Source organism: Catharus ustulatus, chromosome 6 (assembly GCF_009819885.2).
Source record: "Catharus ustulatus isolate bCatUst1 chromosome 6, bCatUst1.pri.v2, whole genome shotgun sequence".
NCBI classification, from domain to species: domain Eukaryota; kingdom Metazoa; phylum Chordata; class Aves; order Passeriformes; family Turdidae; genus Catharus; species Catharus ustulatus.
This window is the reverse complement of record NC_046226.1, coordinates 37,752,076-37,776,945: the sequence shown is the minus strand read 5'-3', so window position 1 is coordinate 37,776,945 and position 24,870 is coordinate 37,752,076. Positions and strand designations below refer to the sequence as shown.

Below are 24,870 nucleotides of genomic sequence, written 5' to 3'. Positions count from 1 at the left end.
GCAGTCTACGTCACAGCCTATGGCAAGGGCAAATTCATCGGAACAAACAAGTAATATGAAGTGCCATTTACCTGTAGAGAAAGTGCTGGGGCCATACCAGAAATGCCAGGTGCATTACCTTTTCAGACTTTTGCAACCAGGACTTGCAACTGAGGGGCAAAAGAACCACCAACCACAGTAGCTTCCTGCCCATTTACCTCTGCATTACACAGAGGAAAGCAGATGCTGTAGTGATAGTGCTTCTCTGTGTTGGCTGATATTGATTTAATAGAGAAAAAATACAGTGGCCAAACTTTTGTGAAGTTTACATTTTCCCTGATAAGCTCCTATGCAGGAGCTTAACAATGATGTACCACTGCTTGGTAGGGAATTGAAACACATATAATGTAAATCATGTCATTTGCTACATTAGCCACAAATAGTGGGCAGAAATATGTAATATTTTACTCCAGAAACCTGAACCTAGGTGAAACTCTCTGCTTCATGTCACAAACTTCAGAATGCAGGTCACACTTATCAAAAGAACCAGGTATAAGGAATTATGCAGACATGCATTTCCTTCAAGGAAGGAGTAGCAGAAAGCTCCAGGCCCATGTGCCACAAAGGGTAAAGTATCACTGCATGGCACCACTCAGAGTCAGTTTCCAAAAGGATTTTGTGCCAGTGGCAAACAGAGCTCAGTGCAAAAAGAGAGCCATTATATTTTATTGTCAGTGGTCTCAGAGAATTAAGAATTATTTTTCCTTCATGAAAAATGACCCAGAGGTGCAACCTCCTCCAGAGCTGTGTCAATCCTTCAGTTTGGCAACCTGCAACCCATTGATGTGGTTTGCATGCCAAGTCTCAGAACAATTGCAGCCATCTATCAATTAATAAATTTGCAGAGTGACTGCACTCTGTTTGGTAATAGGAAATGCCAGACCTTGAACTGGAACCTTTTAAAATAGTTACATGAATCAAAGAAAGTGCAAGAAAGACAAAATAGAATTCAATAATGGTGAAAAAAAATCTATTTCAAGAGCTGCAAAATGCTGATAATATGAACATCCTTCTGTCTCTTTGCATTGATTATATCTACCCTCATTTTTCATGAGTGAGCCTTTTTCACTAGCTTGTTTTTCTCAACTGCATCAAACAGAAGTTAGTACTCCTTAAAATTTCTTTCTTTGTTCTACATGCTCCTATCAATGCCCTTGCAGAACTGAGAAGTAAATTCACTTTCCTGTATGAACTCACACTGCTGACATCCATTTTCCACTAGTTGCATTTTCCCAGCTTACCTCCCAGCCTGAGGTGAGAATTCCAGCAATTCCTGCAAAGTAAATTCCCTTCAAACACTCTTTACAATTTTTTTTCCCATTGAATCCTACAAAATTTGCCAGTGGTTGAGCAGCTGACATGCTGAGATCTGTTTGTAAAGTGGACTAATACTGGACTCTTGTCTCCCTCTTCTGTTGTGATGCTTGTATGTTCCCTCTTATGTATATTTGCAGTGAATTATCTTCCAGACAAGGATCATCTCTTTGTTTCTGTTCCACACCTAAGCCCCATCAGAAGGGAGAGTTTCTTGCACATTGCTACAGTCTCTGAGTGATACCACAACACAAACAACACCAATAAAAGAGACTGTTTTGTCTGCACACAGGCACAAGGATTTCAAGTTGTAGAGAACAGTAGTGCCCTTTTTAGTTTGAAAGAGTTTACATGCTTGAAGAGTTTTAACTGCTTATTTCAAGTTTATAATTTGCTCACCTCCTGTGAGTTCAGGAGCATGTCAAGGTGATCCCAATCCTTGTAGAACATTTGTTCCTGGTGTATTTTCTCCAGCCACTCCTTCTTCTGTCTCCATGCATCATATACATTTTTCTTCTCTTCCAACAAAGCCTGTAGCTTCTGCTGAATCTGAACAAAATTTCCAATTAAAAACTTGTGTGGGTGTTTATGTCCCATGAGCCGGGTAAATTGAGAGAAGAAAGGATTAGAGTGGTGAATAATCCCTTTAAATTGCAACAAAATTATTAAACAGAAAAAAAAGTAGAACAAGTTCTAGCACTACTTTTTGGACAGAGAGATAATCAGAGGTGCCTCATTTCTGCAACGGAGAAGTGCTTCTTACAGCATTTACAGTCCAAACCAAGAGTAAGGAAAGGTAACTGTTTTGCAAGTGTGACTTCTCTTCATTGTCTTTAAGCATTAACAGTGCTATTATAGCACTTCAAATTTTTATGTGACAGATACTAAAATATAAACTATCAACATTGCATATTCTTCTAGTTAGTGAATTCATGCCACAAGGTTAGACTTCATATAACTTCAGCTTTCAAACATTTTATATCCACAGGCCTTGTATAAACAACTTTTTCCTATCTTTTTCTACGGGCAAAGGACTTTACAGTCAGTAAGATTTCTAGTTACCATAGTCATACACTGCAATATTCAGCAAATTTTCAGGAAATAGCTTGGTGAGATGGGAGAGTAACTTGCACAAACTCTGCATGTTTCTGAAGGTATTCAAGAGACATGTTAATGATATATCAGGGGAGAAATGAATTGGTAGGTACTGGAACATAAATAAATGCTGTGAGAATCTTAGAAGCTATTTGTCTTGAGTAAACTGACATTTTGATTTAAATCTTTCATTTTCAGGGGGTTTATTTTACTAGTGTAATTCTTTACTACAGAAAATGTTTCAATCGATCTTTAAACTCTCTCATATGTTTGAGTGTTTTCATTCTTTGGTTGACAGGTTTTAGTCCAGACTGTTCTGGTGTGGATATACCACTGTAATATGAACTGTAGCATTTGTGTGAAAATCCAGTTTTGGAAGTTGGTAGAATTAACTCCATGGCTCAGAACTTGGTGAACTTCTTGAAAAAGTCCAGCTTTGCTGCAGGGGACCTTCAGGAGATGCCTCTGCACATCTGCTGCTGAAGTTAGAAATGGAACAGATGTTTTTGTGCCCAAGATAGGTAACATACTGAGGCAAATTAGTGTCAAGCGAGTGTATGCATGTTTTTGTATCTCACAGTGTGACACAATATAGAATGGCAGTTACACTGGGGTCCAGCGCTGAATACGTATGACTGAACTTAGAGGAGTTTCAATTACCTCTTTTGATGGCATTTCCTCATCTTGCAAGAGGGACTGTCCCAGCTGCACAACATGACTGTACTTCTCTTCTCGTGCTTCAATCTCTGCCAGTAGCTGTTGATGCTGGGTGAGTCTCAGGCTGCTAGTGGATATGTTTCGAATTGACTCCTTGGCTCTCATTTCCCTTATTATTTCTGCTGTCCATAAGAAATAGTCCCACACCTGGAACCCAAGAAAATATGTAAATTGAGGTTAGTTTAGTAGGCAGGAAAATCTTAGTCTGACTCTTCAGCTTTAGTGAATAACAGGTAATAAAATAATAGATAAATAAAACACTTAATTAGTGCTTGCAGTACTTCTATGAATTTTATAAGGGTGGATAAAACAACTGAGGGAATTCCTATATACTGTATTACATGGTTTGTTGTATCATAATCATCATCAAAGTGTCATATCACATCAGTGACAGCAGGATATCATTTATTGCCCTTTAGTCCATCTTTCTTAAAGTATTTTCTGATGTTATTCCTTCATAAAGGATAAATCATCATCATCCTACATTTCTGTGAAAGCTTTGGCTAATACAAGCCTATAGGAAAATTAGGTTATGCACATACTCTAAAATAAGAGTGTGACTTTTCAGGTGAAAAAGCAAATGCTCTCTAATAGAAGTGGGAAAAGGGTAAATCACAAGTCAGAAAAAATTGCATAAGCATATCAGGTATACAGATTCAGCTGCTGGTTTGTGGAACTATAGGACAGAGATTGGGAGGAGCAAGTATGTCATGCTAGTTCGCTTTCAAAATCTGATGAACCAATAAATATATTTGCAATAACTTAAAATATCTGAAGCAACTATGAGCCTGAAATTGCTAAAACAAATCCCTGAGGATTATGTTTTATCTTTGATTGAAGAAAACTGCAAGTAAAAATAATTTTATGTTCTCTTTTTGTCTTTCTTCTCCATTTGATTCTATACCTTCAACAGTAACTTACTTTAGGCATCTTATTTGAATCTGCAGTAAGAGTTTTTCTCTTATGTGTCAGTTGGTAAAAAACGAGGACTGGGAGTGATGTACAACGGATTGCAAATGCTTTAATTTTGTTATAGTTTAGCTATGTCTGGATTAGTTGATTCAATTTTTAGGTAGTAAATGGTCTTTCAGGTTTATAAAATATATTTTAAAATACTATTACTTATAGTAAGTGCTGAAGAAAAATTCTCTTTTAGAGGTAGAAAATGAAAAATTTTCTCTCTTAAATGGTTGCTGGCTTTTTCACTGAAGGAAACTATGTAATGGAAATAGATTCTTGGCTGCTCCATCTTACTCATAGATTTTTGTTCATATCATCAAAACCTTATAAAGGCAGCCAGGAAAAAATAATTCAAAAAAGCACCACAGAATTGAAACTGGACAATTTGGGGTCCTGGTTTATCCTTTAAAGCCAAGACTGCTGGTTTTTTAAAGCCAGCGAACACAGCTACTAAATGACTCTAAAACCACTGTGGTCCTTTTGAAGGGGCCCATGGTAGTGCACATGTGTTGGCATAATTTCCATTTGTAGAACTAATTGATTCACACAGCTGGATGTCACTGCAGACACTGACATTGCACTTGGCACTGGAAATGTCTAAAACTCCCAGAGATTTTGAGCTAAGCTTTAGGAAAAAAATCCATAACCTCAGGATATATAATGCAATGGAACAAGTCAAGACCAAATAAGAGGTTACTGGACTGCCACTACCAGCAGTATTTAAGGATAGAGCAGGCATCAGTCTGCAGGAAGTTCCTAAGCAAAGCCTGACTCTGATCATGCAGGTCCTAGCACAAATTTCAGAATAAGAACCTCAGATCACTCAGAAATACTTTGAGTCTGTGTCTACACTCATCTTCCAAAGTTCCATGGAAGATTTGAAGCCCTCTGCTGTGCTGTGTGTTGTCACTTAGGCCCTGCTCTGCTATTTAATCACATTAAATCACACTTGATAGGGTGTAAGGAGATTCAGTAGATGATTGTACAGAATTCTCATTTTATGGAAATTGAGTTTTTTGTTTGTTTGTTTCAGTTAATCTGAGCAGAATTTTTTTAATGAAAATGCCCTGAGGACTCCATAGGAAGAATATAATGAAAAAAGTACTCTGAACAGCTTTGACTAACATTAAGTTTGTGCACCTCTTGGCACAGTTGAAGAGGAAAGGTAGCAAAGTTGCCTCTGCATTCAGCAGTTTGGGTGATATTTTGCAGAAAAACTCTCTGAACCTACTCTAGAGTTTCTGAAATTCTTACAGTTATTAGCCATGTCTGCATGATCCTGCCTTGTACCATCTGGGCAGGAAGACAAGCTTACAAAATTGCAGAACCTGCTCTTTACTTCTTCAGGAATTATTGTCAGGAAAGGAGGTGAAAATTGAGAGGATTGGGAATACTTTTTCCATCAACCTGACATCAAAGACACAGGGAATTGCCTGAGGTATAGTCCCATCTAGAGACATTGCTGGGAATATGCTCACATGGCTTTGTCATTTTGTTTTATGATGTTAAGAGTCATGAAGATCAAAGGACACACTGGCAGAACAAAAAATGAGCTATAGATTTGTCATTCACATCCCAGGATGTATCACACATTTCAGACAAAATTAAAACCAGAGGTGTTTTAATCATTCCAGCAATAAAAATTAAAATAACACTCCTACAGGAAGGGGACAACTTAAAATTTTCTATCTGAAGTAAAAAATCTACATTTATGATGTAAGCTATGATGTAAATCAATAAAGAAGTGAGCTCTGAGTGACTACATCTTAATGGTCAAATCCACCAAAACAACTAATATATGATAGAAGAATACATTCTAATACATTCTAATACATTCTTGTTCTTCCTATCAGTCCTAGATACTGTTAGAAAGACAGTGGGCAAATGAACTTTTCACTTACGTCAGTAGAATCACACTAATTTTCCCCATCAACACTTCTGCACATGATAATGGAACTTGTAACAGTTAAGAAACAAAGCAAGAAAACCCTCAAAAACTCCACACTGCCATAAAAATCCTTTATCTCTAACTACATAATACTTCTTTTCATAAACTATGACAGGTAATACTGATTTAAACACTTACAAGAGACTTCAAGTGGATTAATTGAATGTACCAATGCCTCTTATGCTAAAAAAAAAAAGAACCATGTACACTCTGTTGTGGTCTTGATCCCAGATCACAACCCTAAGACAAACTTGCAGCAAGTTTTTTCCAGGTAAACATACTCTGGACATGCTCTGCTTCTTACTAAAAATGGAAACAGAATGTGAACTACCAGAGGTATCTCGAATTGACACAATAGTTACACTTGGAACAGTTCAAGAATAAAAGAATGTAAATGTGTTCTTGAAATCTACATTAGCAACTCTCTTCATGAAGTAAGGAGATACTCTTGCTGGTTTAGCACCTGCAGTGCTTGCAGCAATAATCTACAGATCTGCAGTGGTGTAGCTCAAGTAAGTGCCTTCACTGAGACTGCTGACGTTTGCAAAGTGTTCCATGGCAAATCACAGCTCAGTGACCAGCTGAGTTCTTTGGAGACAAAGCTACTGTGCATTGCTGGTTATGATGTTATGCTGATATATCCCTGTCACTGTTTGAGCAGATTGAGAGGTTAGTGCAAAAATCAGTGAGTTGTGTTTGATACATTCCATGAGGTAAGTTAACCAAGGGTTATTGCATGCTCTGAGAGAGAGAGAGCAAACTTTTATGCTTTATAAATGGGAGAGTAAGAGCTCTTTTTGTCACTCTTACTCAGTGGAAACTGCAAAGTCTTTGAAAAGATTACTGCTACTCCTGCAAAGCAGTGACTGCTTCTGACAGCTGGCTATTATTCCTTGCATCTCTGGATGGAAGCTTCTGTTCTTACTGAAAGTAAAATATCCTTATCCTAGAAAAAAGATCCTTATCCTCTAACATTGTTCTAAATATATAATAGCACTAAATCCTTGATTGATGACACAGAGAGCACTTGCAGCTTTTTCCAACTTGGAAGTGCACCTCTGGTTCCCACCCACTGCAGGCAACCTTCCCCCAGGCAGTGAGGGAAGAAGGGACAAAGTGCTTACATGTGCCTGAAATTCATAAAGCTTGTAGGCTCGTTCCAGGAGCCTCCTGCGCTGTTCCACCTTGGACTTCAGGGCCTTCCAGTTGGTCACTATGGCCTGCTGCTTGGCTTTCAGGTCTTCCACCTGCTTCTTGGAGCAGTGGGGCAGCACGTGATCTGCAGAGTGGATCAGCTCCTGCAGCTGGACACAGGGCATGAAGGAAGAGGGTAAGAACGAGAGCATCATGCTAATATTAGGAAAGTTCTCATATGGGCTATCTATTTTGTACATGAAAATACAATTCAAACAGTATTTCCTGATTTAACTTTTCTCATATGAAACAAAAACTTCTATAATGTAATATGGAGTAATAGTGACATCCAGTGTTTGCCAAGGCTCATCACAACAGTGATTTTTCAGAGGCAGATTTTGTTTTCCCTTTTTATTATACCATTTATTATATGAATAATGAAAGTAGTATTATAATTGCTATTATAATACAAGTAATAGCCAATCATTCCTTTTATTCTCATTGAACATATAGCTTAACTGTGGCTACAGTATCTTCATGCATGTCTCATGCTTTTTAACCCTTAAAAGTAATGAGAAGCTGACGGGATCAATTCTAATGTTACTGCCCCAAGGCCCAAATATTTGATGCCACTGATACGTAATGCTGGGATAACTTCAGCAATCTCAGTATAACTCGTGATTTACACTGTATATACTATTGTATACTATTACATGTATTAAACAAAGGAGTGAAAAACTCATTCGTTTTATTGGTTTGTTGAAGTCAGTCAAGTTTCACATATACAAGGTAGCTGTTCTCATGAACTAAAATTTTACATATTTGTATTGTGAGCCCCATCCTTTTTTCTCACAGCCCGATTTGTACCAATATTAATTTTCTCTGCACATAAAATTCATTCTGCATTTTTCCTTGCAATCACTTGGAACACTTTGAAGAAGACAATAAGCATATCACAAAGCCTGGCATAGTCCTACATTTCAAACCACGATCAAAAACACCACTGTGAATCACTTCAATAGTCTGTAGTAATTACAGTATGTGCCTTATTTGAAAAATTTTAATTACCTACTTTATCACTGCCATCAGATCTTGAATATATTACAAAACCACAGAAAAATAAGGAAAATCCCTAGAGATTTCAAAGCTTTCTGTGAGAGTCGGTGATAATTTGGTTCAAAATACCAAATTATTATTATACTTATCTTGGAAACTTGAACTTTGGCTACACGTGGAAGGCCACAAATGACTATCATTACCTGCTGCTCATTCCCAGAGAGCTCGTGCTCCAAGGCCACGTGGTTCCGGAGCTGGGTTTGCACACCTCTCATGTCCTTAGCAACATCATCTGGAATACTTTTGGACTTCTCCTAGAAGGAAGAAATCAGAGAAAGCTTTGGTTTTTTCCCACTTCCAAGCAAAATTCACTACAACCCTACATGAAGTAATTAATGGGTACTTGAGGACATTTTCAGTTACTCAACTATGATAGCTAAAAGGAAGCCAGAAAAACCTCTCCTAGCAACTCACTTCTAAATATCTTAATGGCTAAACTATTCAAAAGGACTGTTAGAAATGAAGGTTTGTGTCACAGCTGCTCTGTGAAGTGTTTCTGAACCCTTACTCATCACTGTCTCAGCATTAACTACTTCATCATTGAAGTTAAATAAGCACCAGGTTCTGAAAATCCCAGCTGGTAAATGGTGAAATATTATGTTTGATTTTCTCTTCATGACAAGAGGAGAAAACAGGAATAACATGGTTGAATAGGGCAGCCTCTGCCAGTACAAACAAAAAGAAAATTCATCACATGTAACCAAACAAAACCCTGTTGCCTTGCAAACAGTGGAACCCCTTGGATCGCTGCCTCCTGTAAACATCTGCGTTAGGGAAACCACACCTCTCATTACGACAAGGATCTGGTTTCTCTGTGAAATTCTTCAGGATGTTCAGACAAAACAGAAGGTTGAAGGTTTTTTGGGGGGACTTCTTCCCCTAGTTTTCATGCTGGGACTGTTTGAAATTATTGCCAGTACTGGGCACTAGAATGAGAGGAAAAGATTTTTGGCTCAGCTTCTCACATCAGGTCACATGATTGTCTGACAATCTTCCAGGCTAATGGTCACTGTAATCCAAACAAATGCCTTTTTCACAGGAGAGTTCTTCAGCACACAAAAAACTACAACAGAGTACAAAGAACCACCATGGAAAGGCAGTAGTTTCTGAAGCCTGATGACTGCAAACAACATCACTGTATGCACTGCACTGTGAGGCACCTTGTTTCAAGCCCTGATCATCTCAGCTTTTCCCTCCGATCACCAACTCCAGCTCCTCTTGGTTTCACTAATGGTTCTCGTAAGGTAACCAGTCAAGTGTCTGGGGATTACCGAGGATTTTTTTAATGCTATGAGTAACCCATTGGCTTCTCACTGAAAATTTTTTTGAAGTCAGCAGTAAGAATCATAAGAACATTCCATAGAAAAAGCTGAAATAAGGTTTCCATTAGATGAGATTTTCCTATTAATTTTTACCTCCATATGGGCCAGAGCATCTGTCAGATCTTGGTAACATTTGTGAACCGCCTCAGCATCTCTCAGCCGCTCACCTCGTAACCTGGTCATTTCCAACAGCTCCTCCCAAGAGTTCCTTCAAGGAAGAATGGGGAAAAGAACCATGTAAAGCATTTAAACTAGGAATAAAGGAGACCAACAATCTGAAAAAAAGACTGAAAGCAAAACCTGTTCTTGCTTAGTTTTTGGTTATTGCCTTTAAATTCTGTTGGAGTGATTCTCTGAATGGCAGCATGTCTCTTACGCTACTCTGCCCTCCTGCCTGCCCCAGGAACTTAAAGAAATGGTCCTATTTAAGAGTTCCCTCCTCAACTGCATTTTTCAGGTTTTATATACGGTGTTTGGAGGACTGAATCATAGAATCATAGAATATCCTGAGTTGGAGGGGACCCAGAGGAATCATTGAAGTCCAACTCCTGGCCCTGCACAGAACACCCCAAAAATCCCACCCATGTGTTTCATAGCCTTGTCCAAACACTTCTTGAACTCTGTCAGGCTGGTGCTGTGACCTTTTCTCTGGGGAGCCTGTTCCAGTGCCCAACCACCCTCTGGCTGAAAAACCTTTTCCTAATATCCAATCTAAACCTCCCCTGACACAACTTCAGGCCATTCCCTTGGTCCTATCACTGGTTACCACAGAGAAGAGATCAATATCTACTCCTCCTTTTCCTCTCACAAGAAAGTTGTAGGCTGCAGTGAGGTCTCCCCTCACTCTTCTCCAGGCTGAGCAGACCAAGTAACCTCAGCCACTCCTCACATGGTTTCCTCTTGAGACCCTTCACCATCCTTGTGGCCCTTCTTTGGGCACTCTCTAATAGCTTAATGTCTTTCTTATATTGTGGTGACCACAGCTGCCTGCAGACACACTTCTCCTTTGGGCCAGTTTGGACTGATGCCAGAACTAAGAAGCTCAGAGCATCTTAATGCTATTCTGCAGAACAGTCATGGGATTCAAACTTGAAAATAATAAGCTATAAAAAGCATCTAAACTCGAGTCTTTCAGCTGGTGATCCCATTCCAAAGGGCAAAGGAAGTTCACCTTGTAAAGCACCTCCAAAGCAATTTAGAAGAAGCCAAAACAGCAAGTAGATGATGTTTATTTCTAAATGTGGCTGGAAGCAACTCTGCATTAGTGAGCAAACCACACAGTTTGCAATTAGAGAATCAGGAGGACATGCTTTATCTTTTCCTAGTTTCTTGTTACTTCCTCCTCCTGGAGAGCAAATGGAAAGGACAAAGTACAAGGCTCCTACCTTAGCTGTTTCTGCATCTGTCGAATTTCCCAGGACTCAGAATACCCCTGGTTCAGCAAGTTGTCTGCCAGCTCCTGGAAAGCCACAACTCTTTTCCCAGCTGCTTCCAACTGGCGTCGGAATGTCTCATATTTGGCACAAAGTTGCTTTAGAAGGGAAACAATAAGGAGAAAACCCCTTTTGAGTGCTCTTTTTCCAAACATACCTGCTCACCTATCAGAACACAGCCAAAAGACAGCTAATAAGCTGATAATACTAAGAGATGGAGAAACTTCAGAGAATGACTGGATTCTACCTTCAAAGACCATGAGGAGCTTCAAACTTTTAGCTAAACAAGAGGTTTGTGATGCAGAAGGGAGGCAGAAACATTATTACTGGGGATAGAAACAAACATGCTATGTACAATGAATTTCAATTATAAAATGATGTGGTTTTACTTAATGAATGCAAATGTGTATGCAGTACTGTAAATAGACAATGTAGTCTGATTTTAAGGATTAGGACAAGCTATTTTGAAATAAATTATAAAAATGAAGATTTTGAATGGTTAGTGATTTGTATCAGGCTGACATTAGATTGGTTTCTATGCCAAGTGGAGAGGTATACCTAGAGAGGTCTGTGCATTAGCAACCAAAAGAAGGAAAAAAAAAAAAGAAAAATAAAAGTAAAAACCCTAAATGGATACCATACTGAATTATCTACTTACCAAAAATAGAAAAGATTTGCTACACTCTGAAGGTGTAGACATTTTGGCATGCAGTTGTTTCAGGCAGCTCAGCCCCCATGGTAACAGGATGCAATGATGTCTGTCCTTCAATTTCCTATCCACTTCACCCTTTTCTCTTCCCATCTTCCAGTTATTTATACTTATTTCTTACTCTGTCTTATAAGTTTTCAAGGACAACCTTAGGATCTGTTTACAGTCTCACTACATAAAATTTATTTGATTTTTTTATGTTACCCAAAAAACTCACCAAAACATGTTCATAATCATTTCCATAGTCTTCAGAGCTGGCTGTTTGTTTCTGTTGAGTGATCCAGTCTTCCAGTTCTTCATATTCTCGTAGAAACTCATGCAAGACAAGAGTTTCATCGAGCTTCTTCCCTCTGTTGGGGGAAGGAGGCAAGATAATGTAAGAGAAGGGCGATCAGTTAACTTTCTTCCAATGAATCCTCAAAACCTTTCAGCATCAAGACTCATTCTCTGTAATGAAAGAGTTGACTATTTCTGAGATTTGGAAATTATGATTGTAGGATGACAGTTGTCAGCCAGGTCATGCTCATCTCATTAGTTGAATTTCCCAGAAGAGCACTGTGCCTATCTGAACTCTTTCTCGGCTGTTTTTGATTTTGGTTGGGGTTTGTTGTTACTGCTTTTGCTGGTTTTTTTCTTCCCATGAAAAAGAATACCCTTTATTTTTTTCCTGATCTGTCCTAATCTGTCATGCTAAAGATAATTGAATTGCTTGTGAAAAAGAGAAGGAAATATTTCCTGAGCACCAGGAAAGCAGATGCTATGACAGCCTTTGGATGTAATTCTCATATTGCCTGTTTGGCAGAATTGCTCCAACTTGTCACATATTTCCAATGGTCTAGATTATTTTATAATTCAGCCAGACATGTGACAGCAAAAAAAAAAAAAAAAAACCAACAAAACATCAGTTTTCCATCTGCTAGCCTGCCATTGTGCAAAGATTCCAGGAAAGAAGAACCTGGCTTCCCAGTTTGAGTCACAAATGTTCATTACAAGAGATGTAACTTGTTAGGAGTCCAGTCCAAGGAGAATTCAGAGCAGAGGCGCAAACCAGAGCACCAATAAGGCACCACAAGACCCAGGTTAACATTTAGAATGAAAACAAAACATTTCTGTGTTCAACACACAGAAGTGTTTTGATATTTCTAGATTATTTATTTTTCTGAACTTTTCATTCACAGGTTTTTCTATAGATGCTTTTACTTTTTCATCTGTAAACAAGATTAAAAATGAAAGGTAAAATACCAGCATTTTCTTTAGGTTTAATTATTCTAGTATTCAGATTAATTTATTTGCTATTCTACTTGCAGAGCCCTCTTCCTTTTCTGAGTGAAATTTTTGTGGGGGAAAAATCTAAGTACAGTAAATTCACGAATACAAGCCGCACTGAGTATAAGCCGCATCTCTGGGTGTTGGCAAATATTTCGGTTTTTGTCCATAGATAAGCCGCACCCGAATATAAGCCGCTTTGTCGTTCGCAGCGAGGACCCGCGTGCAATTAGTAACAGAACCGCGGGAGGGCAGGGTTTACTGGCTGAGTTAAGGCTGTGCAGGCTCGGCCCACTAGGGGCTGCTGACGGGGCCAGGTGGCCCAGCCTGGTGCTGCAGCTCGGGGCTGGCCGCCGCTGCCACTGGGCTCGGTCACCCCGGGTCGGCGCTGCCCTGCGGTGGCAGGCAGGGACGGAGCTTCCCCTGCTCCTACGGCAGCGGCGGCGGGCGGGGACGGAGCTTTCCCGCGCCCGTGGCGCCGGCGGCGGGCGCGGACAAAGCACCCTGTCGGCTCCCCGAGCCGCAGCAATGGCGGCGCGGGCTTCCCCCCCCTCCCCGGGCCGCAGCAATGGCGGCGCGGGCTTCCCCCCCCCTCCCCGGGCCGCGGCAATGGCGGCGCGGGCTTCCCCCCCCCTCCCCGGGCCGCGGTAGGGGCGGCCCGGGTCCCCCCTCTCCTCCCCGGGCTGCAGCAATGGCAGTGCGCCCCCCCCCCCCCGTCTCTCCCCTGGGCTGTGGCAGAGGAGGAAAGAGAGCTCTCCCGCCTCTCTCCCCGCCCCCCGTGCTGCCTACAGGGAGCCAGGCTCCACCCGCAGTGCAACAAAGTAGCGATTTGTAACAATCGCAAAATGCCGACTTTGCAGCTGCTCGGCTCAGCACTCTGGCAGGCACTTCTGAGGTTGTATTAGCCGCTCCTGATTATTAGCCGCATTTCCGGTTTAGGAGCAAAATCTTAGTCAAATTGGTGCGGCTTGTATTCGTGAAATTACTGTAATTCAGACATTTTTTCCTTTCTGAAAACAAACTAGAAGTGTTAAAACTCTTTGTTCAAGTCAACCATCCTGTTATAAATATCTTGCTGTAATAATAACAGAAAGTGAAATTAAATGTAAATTATTAATTGAAGAATAAAAGCCTTCTTGTATTAGCACAGTCACTGGGCATATAAATAAGTGTGTCCATTATTGTCTCCTTTACAGTATGTAAAAATCAAGTAATTTTCAAGTAATATTAAGGGAACATCCTAAAAATATTTTTTCCTATTGATAGCAGATTCTAAATACCACAAATGCAAGTCAGGATCTGGCACCCCAAGTCATTTTACAGGATGATGAAATTTATAGGTATCAAATCCTTAATATGCAGCAAAACTCCTTGAATAAATTGTAGACGTCTTATTTAGTAAAATTAAAAGCTCATAAATGCAAAGAACTACAATACAGAAACAAGAAATTTCCTAAATATAATTTTAAAAAAGGAGATAACATAATTTAATTATAAAATCATACAAGTAAAATAAAATTAATAGCAGCAACATTTTAATTATAATTAATAGGTTTTTTTATAATATAATAAATATAAATTCCAGTGAAGCAACTGGAGATATCCTTTATTGATTTCAGTGGGCTTTGAATCTAATCTAGGATCCAAGGGGGAGTTCTGGTTTATACCTTGCTGCTGCTAGCTCCTGTAACTCCTGGAGTCTTGAATGAACTTGTTCCTTTGGTGCATCAACCTCAATATACTGGGTGGAGTCCACAAGAGGAAGAGTTTGGACACTTTCACTCAGTTCTTTCAACAAATCTTGGTAAATGGCAATCTCATGCTCCAGCGCCTGACAAAGAAAAGTAGTGAATTGAGAGTCAGTTGTCCGAGAGAGTCTATCTTTGTGAACAGCCAAGGGTGTAGTGATTGAAAAAGAAATAATTCCTGGATTAACACTTTATCTGTATCATTGATTTTAGGAAAAAATTACAAGGCTTCTGCATGCATCTGTTGAAACTGAAAACAGATAGTCTTGGCTTCAGAAGAGTATGAGAATATTCACCATTCTCCTTTTTACCCAAACTACATTTTACCAGCCAGGTTAGTAAACTGATCCCTTCTATCAATCTAACCATATGTAGATGTCATATGTCAATGCAAAATCTTGTAGATGTCTGGGCCAAACTCAACTACCAATGAGACAAACAATTTTATGACTGCAGAGAGACCAAAGATCAGGCTAGCCTGCAGAATTTAAGCAGAGAAAGACCTTATGTTTCTTGATGAGTTTCAGTGTTCCATCTTCGTCTTTACCGTAGTCCTTGCTCGTCACAAATGGATATTTCTCTGCTATCCAAGCCTCCAGGTCTGAAGTAGTCATTAAGAACTATCAGTTAAAGAGAAAACAAGTGAGCTTCAACTTTCAAAACATTAATGACATTTTTTTTTTACCTAATAAATCCTAAATAGATGGTGCACTGTGAGGCCTACTGTAATGTTTTATTAAATATTTAATCCACTGTTCTCTGTGAAATCATAAAATAATGAAAGGGTCACAGATGGAAGACTTCAATCCAGGATAACTCAGTGTATATCATCAGTGGAAAATTTCTACTTCCTCTGCGTGAGCAGTTCAAATCACTATAAAAATCAGGCTTCATAAAGTCTACAGTACTGGCAAGTGTTTTCATATAACGAGGAAATAATGGCCAGATGATCAAATACCTCAGGGAACATTCTTTAGCTGGGCCTGTGAACTCCATACAAATGTTCATGTCTACAAAAATGTATGTGCTATCTGAATAACAATGATGACAGAAAAATTTGGATTATCAATATAAATATTTGCATGCAATTTTTTTTTAGTTTTTTTAGTTTTTTTTAACAGGCTAAGAATGAAGGTCCAGGAGTCTATAGAAAAGAATAAAGCCAAAATTCCTAACTTGCTCTGTAAGTGAATGAATGTTATCTGTTCCTCAGTATCATTTTATTGCCTGGAAAATTGTTGTGTGTAACAGGTAAAGGACGGATAGCACAAGAAATCCCCTCTTTTCTCATTTCCATGTCATAACTCTCCAGTATGAATGGCCAGCTGAAGATCTATTACATTAATAAGTCAAAGCCTGAGACTGTGTAAAGACACAGAGAAAGGAGACACCGGGAGAAAAGTGTGCTCTGTACACAGCCATACAGGATGGGTACAGAACCCAAGGGAAGGCTGTAGAGCAGCAGGTCGAGACTGGGGGCTGCATTCAACTATGCAATCCAGCCCTCCAATCCCATGAGCCTGGCCTCGAGCAGCTGAAGAGAATACCAGTCCCAGCAAAGCTGGTTTTTTATTCACTTTAACACTTTGGTCCTCTTCTTTGTCTAAAGAAGCTCCCGTGTAAGCTCTTTGCTGTAATTTGTACCTCCTGGAAGCCAACTGAATGCTGCAGCTGCTTCATCCTTTCCTCACAGGACTTCTCCAAGCCCTGCCAGGCAGTCACAAGCTCCTGGCATTTCTCACTTATTTTCTGAGCTGATGGGTGCTGGTTTACAATCATTGTCTTTCCTTTATCCAGGACCCGCTGGACTTGCTGTTTGTGGGCATTCACTTCTGCCTGCAGTTCCTGGAAATGAGATAAAAGAAAAAAATAGGAATAAATGAAGATATGTGAGGACAAGTAAATTCTATGTGCTCCTAGCCCTAAGCAAAACTGGCAGCTGGTGACAGTGGGCAGAGTACAGCCAGTGGACACCAGGACTGTCTTGTTTCTACCACAGCTGCAGCCTCGGTCACTGGTGCCAGCCCCACCCACAGAATGCTCTGCTCTTGGTGCTGCCATCCAGAGAGGAGGGAAGGGTGTGTAAGGAAGCAGCACACATCCCTGAACTTCCCTACACCAAAGTCCTTTCTCCTGCCCCTTCTCCTGTCCAGCAGCCAGGGATGTTTGGGAGATGCAGCAGATTACAGGATGAGACACAAAGCTGGGGGAATCAGAGAAAACACTGAGCTGGTGATGGAGAATTAAGGTATCCAAGATGATGAAGGGGCTGGAGGATGATGCAGAGAGAGACATTGCCATCAGTACCATGAGAACTATTGGACTACTGCTCCATAAATCCTCCTCACTGGTCTTGTAACTTGTAACATGAAACTTGCTATTAAGGTGCTGCAAAACCCAGCGCTGCTTGTGGTGCAGCACAGCTGAGGTGCCCCCCTGGCTGTGAGGAACTGCTGCAGAGAATCAAACTCCCCAGAAGTCGGTATTAACTTGTCCTTATAAATGCAGTATCTGAAGCTTGTTCAGACCATTTAAAAATCAATAGAGATTTAAGGTAATTGTTGAATGCCTGTTATATGCTCTCCAAGAAAATCCAAACTTCAAGACTAAATGTATAATGAAGTCAAAAGCATGAAACTACAATAGTTTTACTTGGTTTACTCTTTTTTTTCTATTTAGTGTCAAATACACTAGTTTTTAATCCTTTTTTAATGGGAAGATCTATGCAATTTCTCAGTAATACTCCATAATATTACAAATTTTGCAGTTCTCACAGGAATGTTGTATTTGTTCTGGACATCATCACCCCTCTGCTGATTTGTGTCGATCCACTGAACTGTTTTAGCTGGACTAGAGCTGGGATCAGTGGATGCACTCATTGGAAGCTTTGACTGTGCAGGGGCAGGTGCAGGTTTGCTGAGGCGAAGTGCAATGCGTCGCTATGCTGTAAAGCACTTGATTAAAGCAGTTACCTTGTGCTTTTGCAACAGGTTCTGAGCCACATCCAAGGACTTGCCGCAGTTGGTGGAATGGGCAATAGGCAGGCGCTCATTGATCCAGTTCAATTCCATGTCATGAGAATGGTAGAACTCATAAAGATCCACAGCAGCTTCCAGCAACTTACGCCTCTCATAAAGAGGTGCTTGCAAAGACTCAAACCTAGGGGTCATCCATTAAATATATGTTAGAATAAAGCTTTATCCTCATTCTGCCAAGGGAATTAGGCTACAACACTATCATGAAGATTTCAAAACACTGGACACTTCTTTGCGATTAAATTTCAATGGTTAGTACTGGCTGCATGTACAAGGATCCCTTGGCAAGCAGACTTATATGATAACACTAAATGTTAGCAGAGAAAACATTATTTACACTTTAAAGTCCTAGGCCTGTTCTGTGATCTATGGAATGCTGGATCACTGTACTTCTTACAAAGCAGTGGGCAACCTGTGGATAAGAAAGGGACTAGAGGAGGAGTGCAGCTGGCAAGGAGCAATGTTCACTCAAAAAGGTTGAGGTGGGTCTACAGGCATCTGTGTAGGTGCAGATCACAGCATAGCTGTGCTCCAGCTGGGAGGAGAAAGTATTCCTGAGTATGGGTTAAACTTAATCAATCAAGAGAATTTTTTAGAAGGCAGAATAAAAAATGTTATTTGTCGCAAGAGGTGGGTGGAGACAAAAATGAGAGGGACTCCATACCTTTTCAGATATTTCTGTGTTTCATCCAGAATCCTCTGGGAGTCAAAGTGATTGGTGGCCATTTTCCTTGCATGAGATACAATGGCATTCATTTTCTCTGCCAGCTCACGTGTCTCATTTTCCAGCTGCCTGTGCTGCTTGAGTAGGTCACGGCTGGAGCGCAAATCATGGCCTGTCTCAGATTCCTGAAGAACTTTCTCAATTTTTTCTATCTTCTTTTTGGCATCCTGACAGGAAAAGATTACAGCACACTCATATTGTCCTTTCAACAACATTTTCTTTCACTCACCCCCTCCTATGACAGCTTCCTGGAAACAATTTTTAAATCCAATTGTCCTTTCTTGGTAATATGATGGCTGGATGTCTCTAAGAGACATCTTCTGGGAATATTTTGTTTAGTGAACTATTCTCTTTTATGTGGTGACCACACAATAGACGAACCAGGCTTTTAGGCCATCCCTCCCCTCTGTTCCTCATGACTTCCTGACCTGCAGCAGCTCCATGAGCTGTTCCTGCTGTCCTGCTTGTCTCAGTTTGTCACCTCTCTCTATCATCTTGCCATACAATTCCCTCCACTTCTTCTGAAGCTCTGACATCTTCTCCTGGACAGAATCTGCAGCGTAATGGTTGTCTTGAATCAGTTGATTTCCTTTCTGGAGAAACACAGTACATACTTTTATAAGCAGATCAGCATCTATGAATTTTGGTACAAGATGGAAAACTTAGCTCCAAAGCTGCCTTCACCTTTATCAATGTTGTAAAGTGCTCCTCATTAGCCAGCATTTCCTTCTCAGCAGCCTCATGCCACTTCAGCTTGCGTAGAACATTTGTGGGATCACGATAGGATTCATCTGATGCAATCTTGTACTTCTCCTCCATCCATAACAAAAGCTCAGCAGCATCACGGTTAAACTCCTTACAGAAAACAAATAGGATTAAATTGATTTAACTAATCAAGAAATATGATCTTGAACTATAGATGAGGTTTTAAGCCATCATAATATCTCTTGGTCCCTTTTTTACCACATTTACTAATCTGTTGCCTGTGATTGAAGGTTGCATCTTTGATAGAATATTTTAACCAGAAGAGGACCAATCCTCCAGTATAACTTTGTATCTCACCATAGAAAACTAAGTTTCATGCTAAAACTTAGGTTAACTGTACTAAGTTATTAAGGACCAGAACAACAGTAAGTAATGAGCAGAATAAACTTAACCAGTAAGCATTATGTTGATATTTTTCATTCAGAATCTAAATTAAAAAAAAAAAAAGTCTATGGTTATAGCTTTTTAAGTTTTATCATCAATGCATCACCTGCTCCCTGGAGAATAAAGCTCTGCTCTGCAGCCAAAGAGAAAGTGAGCTGAAGTAGGAATGCTCAGCAGTTTGAGTTTTTGTCTCATATTAAGACAAGGGGTAAAATTCAAAATTCACAGATGCCTGACCAAATCTGCAGTATCAGTTACCTGTAGTTTTAGGGAATCCAGCAACCTCTGTTTTCTGTTGGCATTGCTTTGTATCAGCTGCTCCCACCTTCTCCGGAGAGTGACCATTCTCTCTTCAATACTACCAAGAAAAACAGGAAGTCCAGTGCTGTACTAATACTGGTTCCCCTTGCTAATGCTGCAGTCATGGCTGTGATATAAATGTAATTTGGTTTCTATAGCTTTGCTGACAGGAAGAAGGGATATATGGCCCTGTCCCATCACCATGTTTGGCTCACCTGGAGAGCAGTTATTGCTTGCCAGCTGCTCTGGATTTTCCTCTTGTATGGCTGTGTCACATTAGTGCATTACAGTCATACACTGGAACACTGAGACCTCCCTCTGCCCTGAATATTCTATAGTACTGCTACATTAATTATAATTAACTAATAACTCTGTAGTGTAGGTGCAATGAGGCTTTGGAATGGCTTTCTAATGGTAGCAGTGCTGGCAAGAAATCCAGCCTTAAGGGCAGTTTTATAAATTTGTGGAGGGAGTGCTCAAGACATCACTTATCACCACAAGAACATGGTCTTCTGACCTGAGAGGTCCATTCTAACCTTTTATTTCTAATTCTTGTTTGCAAAGGTGTCCCCTTTAGGTCCTAGTGGCTCTAGTACAGAAAAAGGAATTAGAGGTAACAGTTCAGCTTGGACAAAAACATGGAGGAGCTGCTCCTGAAGAGTTTTGCTTGTGAAGTCTTCAGTAGCTTTTTAAAACCGAACTGTATTTCTAGATAAATTAAGGAATTCTTTTTCAGTAGGCACTTACTGAGTTCACTTTAAGGAAGTTTTATCACTATATGTCATTTATGGTGCAAAACAAATTATTCTTTTAACCACTTTTAACCTAAAGCTCGTTTGTCCTAAGAGCACAGGAAAACAATTTTTTGAAAGAATTCCTTTTGACTCCCTTATCCATCAAATTGTGGATTAGAGATCCACTAATTTCTCCTCAGAAAAAAAATTTAATTTCACCTGATTACACTGGATCATTTATTAAAGCTAAATAAAAAAATGAATGGGTTTGGACTCACACATGAGATGCAAAGTGCCTGCTCTCCAGCAGGTTCACCCCATTTTCATTGAGTGCTTCCACTCGTCTCTTCAGTGCCATCAGCAGTTGTTCAAATTCCTGATGCTGCTTCAGCAGGCTTCGAACAGCATCTACATGGTCCTGCATTTGGAAAAGAAAATTTGATCAAGACTTTTCTTGCTCATAGTGTTTCTATAGCAGTGAAAAAAAAAAAAAATTGGACCTTACTTTCCTCCTTCTCTTTCAGGCAGGAAGTACAGCATTTATGTGAGCCCAAGGATGTTCAGGGCTACAAACAAGCAGTATCATATCTGGTTTCTCTGTTCTATGTTTTCATTATGGTTCCCTTTTCACCTTTTAAGAAAATCTGCATTTTAAATTTATGCCAGCACTCTGGCCCATCTAGGGATATGCAATACAAAAGAATAATTTGTAAAACTTCATTCCATTCAGTTGATCCCGAAGTATCAGTGGTTTGGATTCAGCTGAATACATCAGAGGCAGTGAGAGACCACAACCTCCTTTTTCACTAATTTTGTGAATATTGTCTGCATTTGGGTTTTTTGCTTCATATGCTTTAATATTCTTAAATTAATGAAAGAAAGAGCTTTTTTTTTAAAAAAAGTTACATTCTTACTTGAAAAAGAAAATTACTATGTTCAAGCTGAAATCTTATTATTTAATGGATGAGTCAATTTTCTGTAAACCATATGACATGTACAAACAGTAACAAATCACAACCCCAGCTGTTAAAAAATTTTTTTTGAGGGACAATGAGTTTTGCTCTCATTAAGATGAGTAAGAACATGAGAACGTTAATAAAATCCTGAAAGTCTAGTTTCCGAGCGTGGAAATGCTGTGATCAGAAGCATGAAGAAGCCACCCTAATGAAGAAGGTTGTTGCTCCTCCCTGGATGGGGAGAAGCAGCAGGAGGAAACAGGACCAGCTGCTGTACATACCCCAAGGTCATCCCCCCGGAGAAAGGCCTCGTGCCCAGAGAGGGCTGCATTGATACGGTCTCCCTCCCTGTTGAACTTCTGCAATTCCAGGCCATCCTGCAGCTTTTTCCATCGCTTTTCCCACATTTCCTCCAGCTCTTTGTTCTCCTTGGCAAGTCTCTCCATGGTCTGGTGGACATCTCTGCTCCTGTTGTTACTGGGCTGCTGTTGGATTACTCTGCGCCCAAGCTCTTCCAGCTGCAGAAACCTTCCCAGAGTCAAAAGGAAAAACGAGACCTCAGTGCAGGAGGGAATGTGAATTCTCTTCCATCACAGCTCTTTGCTCTCTTGGCAGTGTCCATACACTAGTTTCCCTCCCTCCCTGCTACCTTTTCCCTGCAGGTTATGCACTACAAAGTGCAGCTGTTTTATTGCTCAGGATACATGCTGGAGGCACTAGGTGAGATTTCCCCATCTGAGCTGAAAGCCCACATAGCAGGCTTTCATGTTAAAAGGGAAAGGAAGGCCAACAGCATCTGGAAATTCATAGCAGTGCAGAAGAACTGAAAATGATGGTAAATGAAAGCACAAGGCCTGAGAAATAGTGGGGGAACTGGAATAAATCACAGATGACGCTCTCTGAGAGTGTCAGGAGAGCTTGTGTAATTCTACTACTGCAAACATACAGTTCCTCCTTCCCCCTCCACCAGCCTTCAGGATAAGTGTGCAAAAGCTGACCAGATTTTATGTGTTGTAGTCACCTTTCATCACTAGTGTTCAAGTGCATGTGAATAAAATTTCAGTATCACCTCCATGCACAATTTATGTACATGGTTTACATGTTTCATTTTCACAATACTGCAGTCATATCACCCCACTCTGCCCACCCTGCCAGAATCTCTCTACCTTTCATTCTGAGAGCCAATTTCTATCAGCAGGTCTTGGTGTTCCTTCAGCAATTGCTCTGCAGATCCCACATCCAGACCCATTTCTTCACTGCTCAGCTTCTCCCGGATGCCCTCTGCCCACAGCAGGAGCCTGCGGCTGTCTTGCAGGAAGGACTGCTGGTTTTGGGCCCACTGCAGAATGTCCCGCTTCTTCTGGATCTCCAGCTTGAGCTTTGCCAGGAGCCTCTCCATGTTTTCTACCTGCTCAGTGATGGCCCTGCTCTCTGCAGGGTTGGTGTCCTTGATCCTTCAATAAAATACATTCAACTGTGTGAACACTTACTTAGAGCTTGAACCAGTACTCTTTAAAAGGAATGGATTTGGATATTTAGAATTCCATTAAAAAGAAAGTCAGCTAAGGCAACTTCTTCCCATTGTGAATGTACAGAAAACTTAAAGAAGTTAAAAACTTTCTCATTTCAAATTTGAATTCCTGTGCACAATTATCCATTATTTTCCTACCAACACCCTTGCTTCTCCTCTTTCAGGACCTAAGTGATAGCTCCACATTTTGAAGTAGGTAACTAACTTTAGTAGAGATGATTTTTTAGAGCCACAAACAATCCTGTGGTATTCATCCTTCTACAGTTGTGAAGTCTGGAAACAAACACCTCCCCAGTCAGCAGCCACACTCAAGAGAAATCAGCTCAGTTCAGCAGGCAAGCGAGTCCTTCAGATTTCTAGAAAGAGAAACTTCAAAAGCTGTTCTTTTTCTTTATAGCCATAATTTACAGCATGATCTTAGAGAACTAGAAAAGAAAGTGAAAACAAAAAGAAGGTTCCTTACGATTTTGCAACACTCCTCAAGTATTCAATTTTCCTCTCTGTCACCAGGACCTCTCTCTCAATGGTGTACAGTTTGCGCTTGTCTGACTCCAGTCCAGCAGGTGAGTTTCCTGGTTCCAGATCCCTGAGTTGGACCATCTTGTTTTGCAGTAGCACTCCTATGCTCTGACAGTCCTGAAGAAATGTCCTCACATCAGCCACTCCAATCAGCTCAGAGCCTTTCTCCTCCTTCAGTGTTTCCATTGATTGCCATCTTAAAGCGAGATAACAATTCATAGCCATTGTTATACATGAATGACATCTGTTTTCTGTTCAGAAGACATCTTGTATAAAGATTTCATCAGGACTTAAATGGGCTGGGTGGGGGTGAACACTAGCACTCCCTCACAGCATTGAAGTTCTTATCAGTGTCATCTCAAACAAGGGGACCTGCTCAGGTGACCACAACATCTGAACATGATGAAATTAAACAACTACAGTCAAAATCAGGACCTGACTATGCCCACTGAGTGACATGGTAGCAGGAATACATTCACAACAGGTACTAAATACTCTTGGTGAAGTCAAACATGGTTTGATGTTCCTTTTAAGAGCTGTGAAGTGTGTCCTCATCCTGATGCTTAAGTAACCAAATCAGCTTCAGGGCTGCAGAACTACTCTGAACACTATGCTGTCCCTATAGATGAATTCACATTATGCTTTAAGATGCACATACAAATTTCTACAGTTTGAGTAGACAGAGAGAGTAGAGAGAGTTGAGAGAGAGGTGTCAGGGTCCTAGCAGCCCCTCTCAGTCCTGGAGACATGACACTGGGCTCAGCGCCAGCCTACAGCCAGCTGAGGGCTTCCCTTTTCCCACTGTCGTCTAGAGGGGAAACGAATGGTCAGCTTTTCAATTACCCCCATTCGACAATCTTCTGTTTATCAGTAGCACTTTTACCTGATGTTGATCTTTTCCATCCAAGTCTGGATCTCAAAATATTTGCTGGGACTGATCTTTCCATATTTAGCAGCTAAGTTTCCAATGTCTTCCAGCTGGCCTTTGCCTGCAGCCAGTTCCGTTAAAAATCTCTAAAATGGAAAAATGCAAGAAGGAAGAACATGAGGTTTTTCCATTTCTGTGGACACAATTTTCAATAATCTTTTATATCCACTCATATCCCACTTTCATGGCTGGC

At 40.4% G+C, this 24,870-nt stretch overlaps 1 protein-coding gene across 1 annotated transcript in view; it reads right to left on the bottom strand.

Moving 5' to 3' along the window:
* SPTBN5 (spectrin beta, non-erythrocytic 5) overlaps positions 1–24,870 on the bottom strand; it is an 88,900-nt gene that overhangs the window by 45,674 nt on the left and 18,356 nt on the right. The window contains exons 16-35 of the mRNA XM_033063633.1: positions 24,633–24,763; positions 23,694–23,945; positions 22,866–23,153; positions 21,981–22,227; positions 21,022–21,161; positions 19,968–20,067; positions 19,245–19,415; positions 18,989–19,153; positions 18,501–18,727; positions 17,774–17,960; positions 16,446–16,646; positions 15,305–15,421; positions 14,721–14,884; positions 12,005–12,137; positions 11,031–11,176; positions 9,739–9,853; positions 8,467–8,577; positions 7,198–7,377; positions 3,109–3,312; positions 1,753–1,902 (exon numbers count right to left, since the gene is read on the bottom strand). Of these exons, the coding sequence (XP_032919524.1) occupies positions 1,753–1,902; positions 3,109–3,312; positions 7,198–7,377; positions 8,467–8,577; positions 9,739–9,853; positions 11,031–11,176; positions 12,005–12,137; positions 14,721–14,884; positions 15,305–15,421; positions 16,446–16,646; positions 17,774–17,960; positions 18,501–18,727; positions 18,989–19,153; positions 19,245–19,415; positions 19,968–20,067; positions 21,022–21,161; positions 21,981–22,227; positions 22,866–23,153; positions 23,694–23,945; positions 24,633–24,763 (3,429 nt within the window). The remainder of the gene's footprint in view (positions 1–1,752; positions 1,903–3,108; positions 3,313–7,197; positions 7,378–8,466; positions 8,578–9,738; positions 9,854–11,030; positions 11,177–12,004; positions 12,138–14,720; positions 14,885–15,304; positions 15,422–16,445; positions 16,647–17,773; positions 17,961–18,500; positions 18,728–18,988; positions 19,154–19,244; positions 19,416–19,967; positions 20,068–21,021; positions 21,162–21,980; positions 22,228–22,865; positions 23,154–23,693; positions 23,946–24,632; positions 24,764–24,870) is intronic.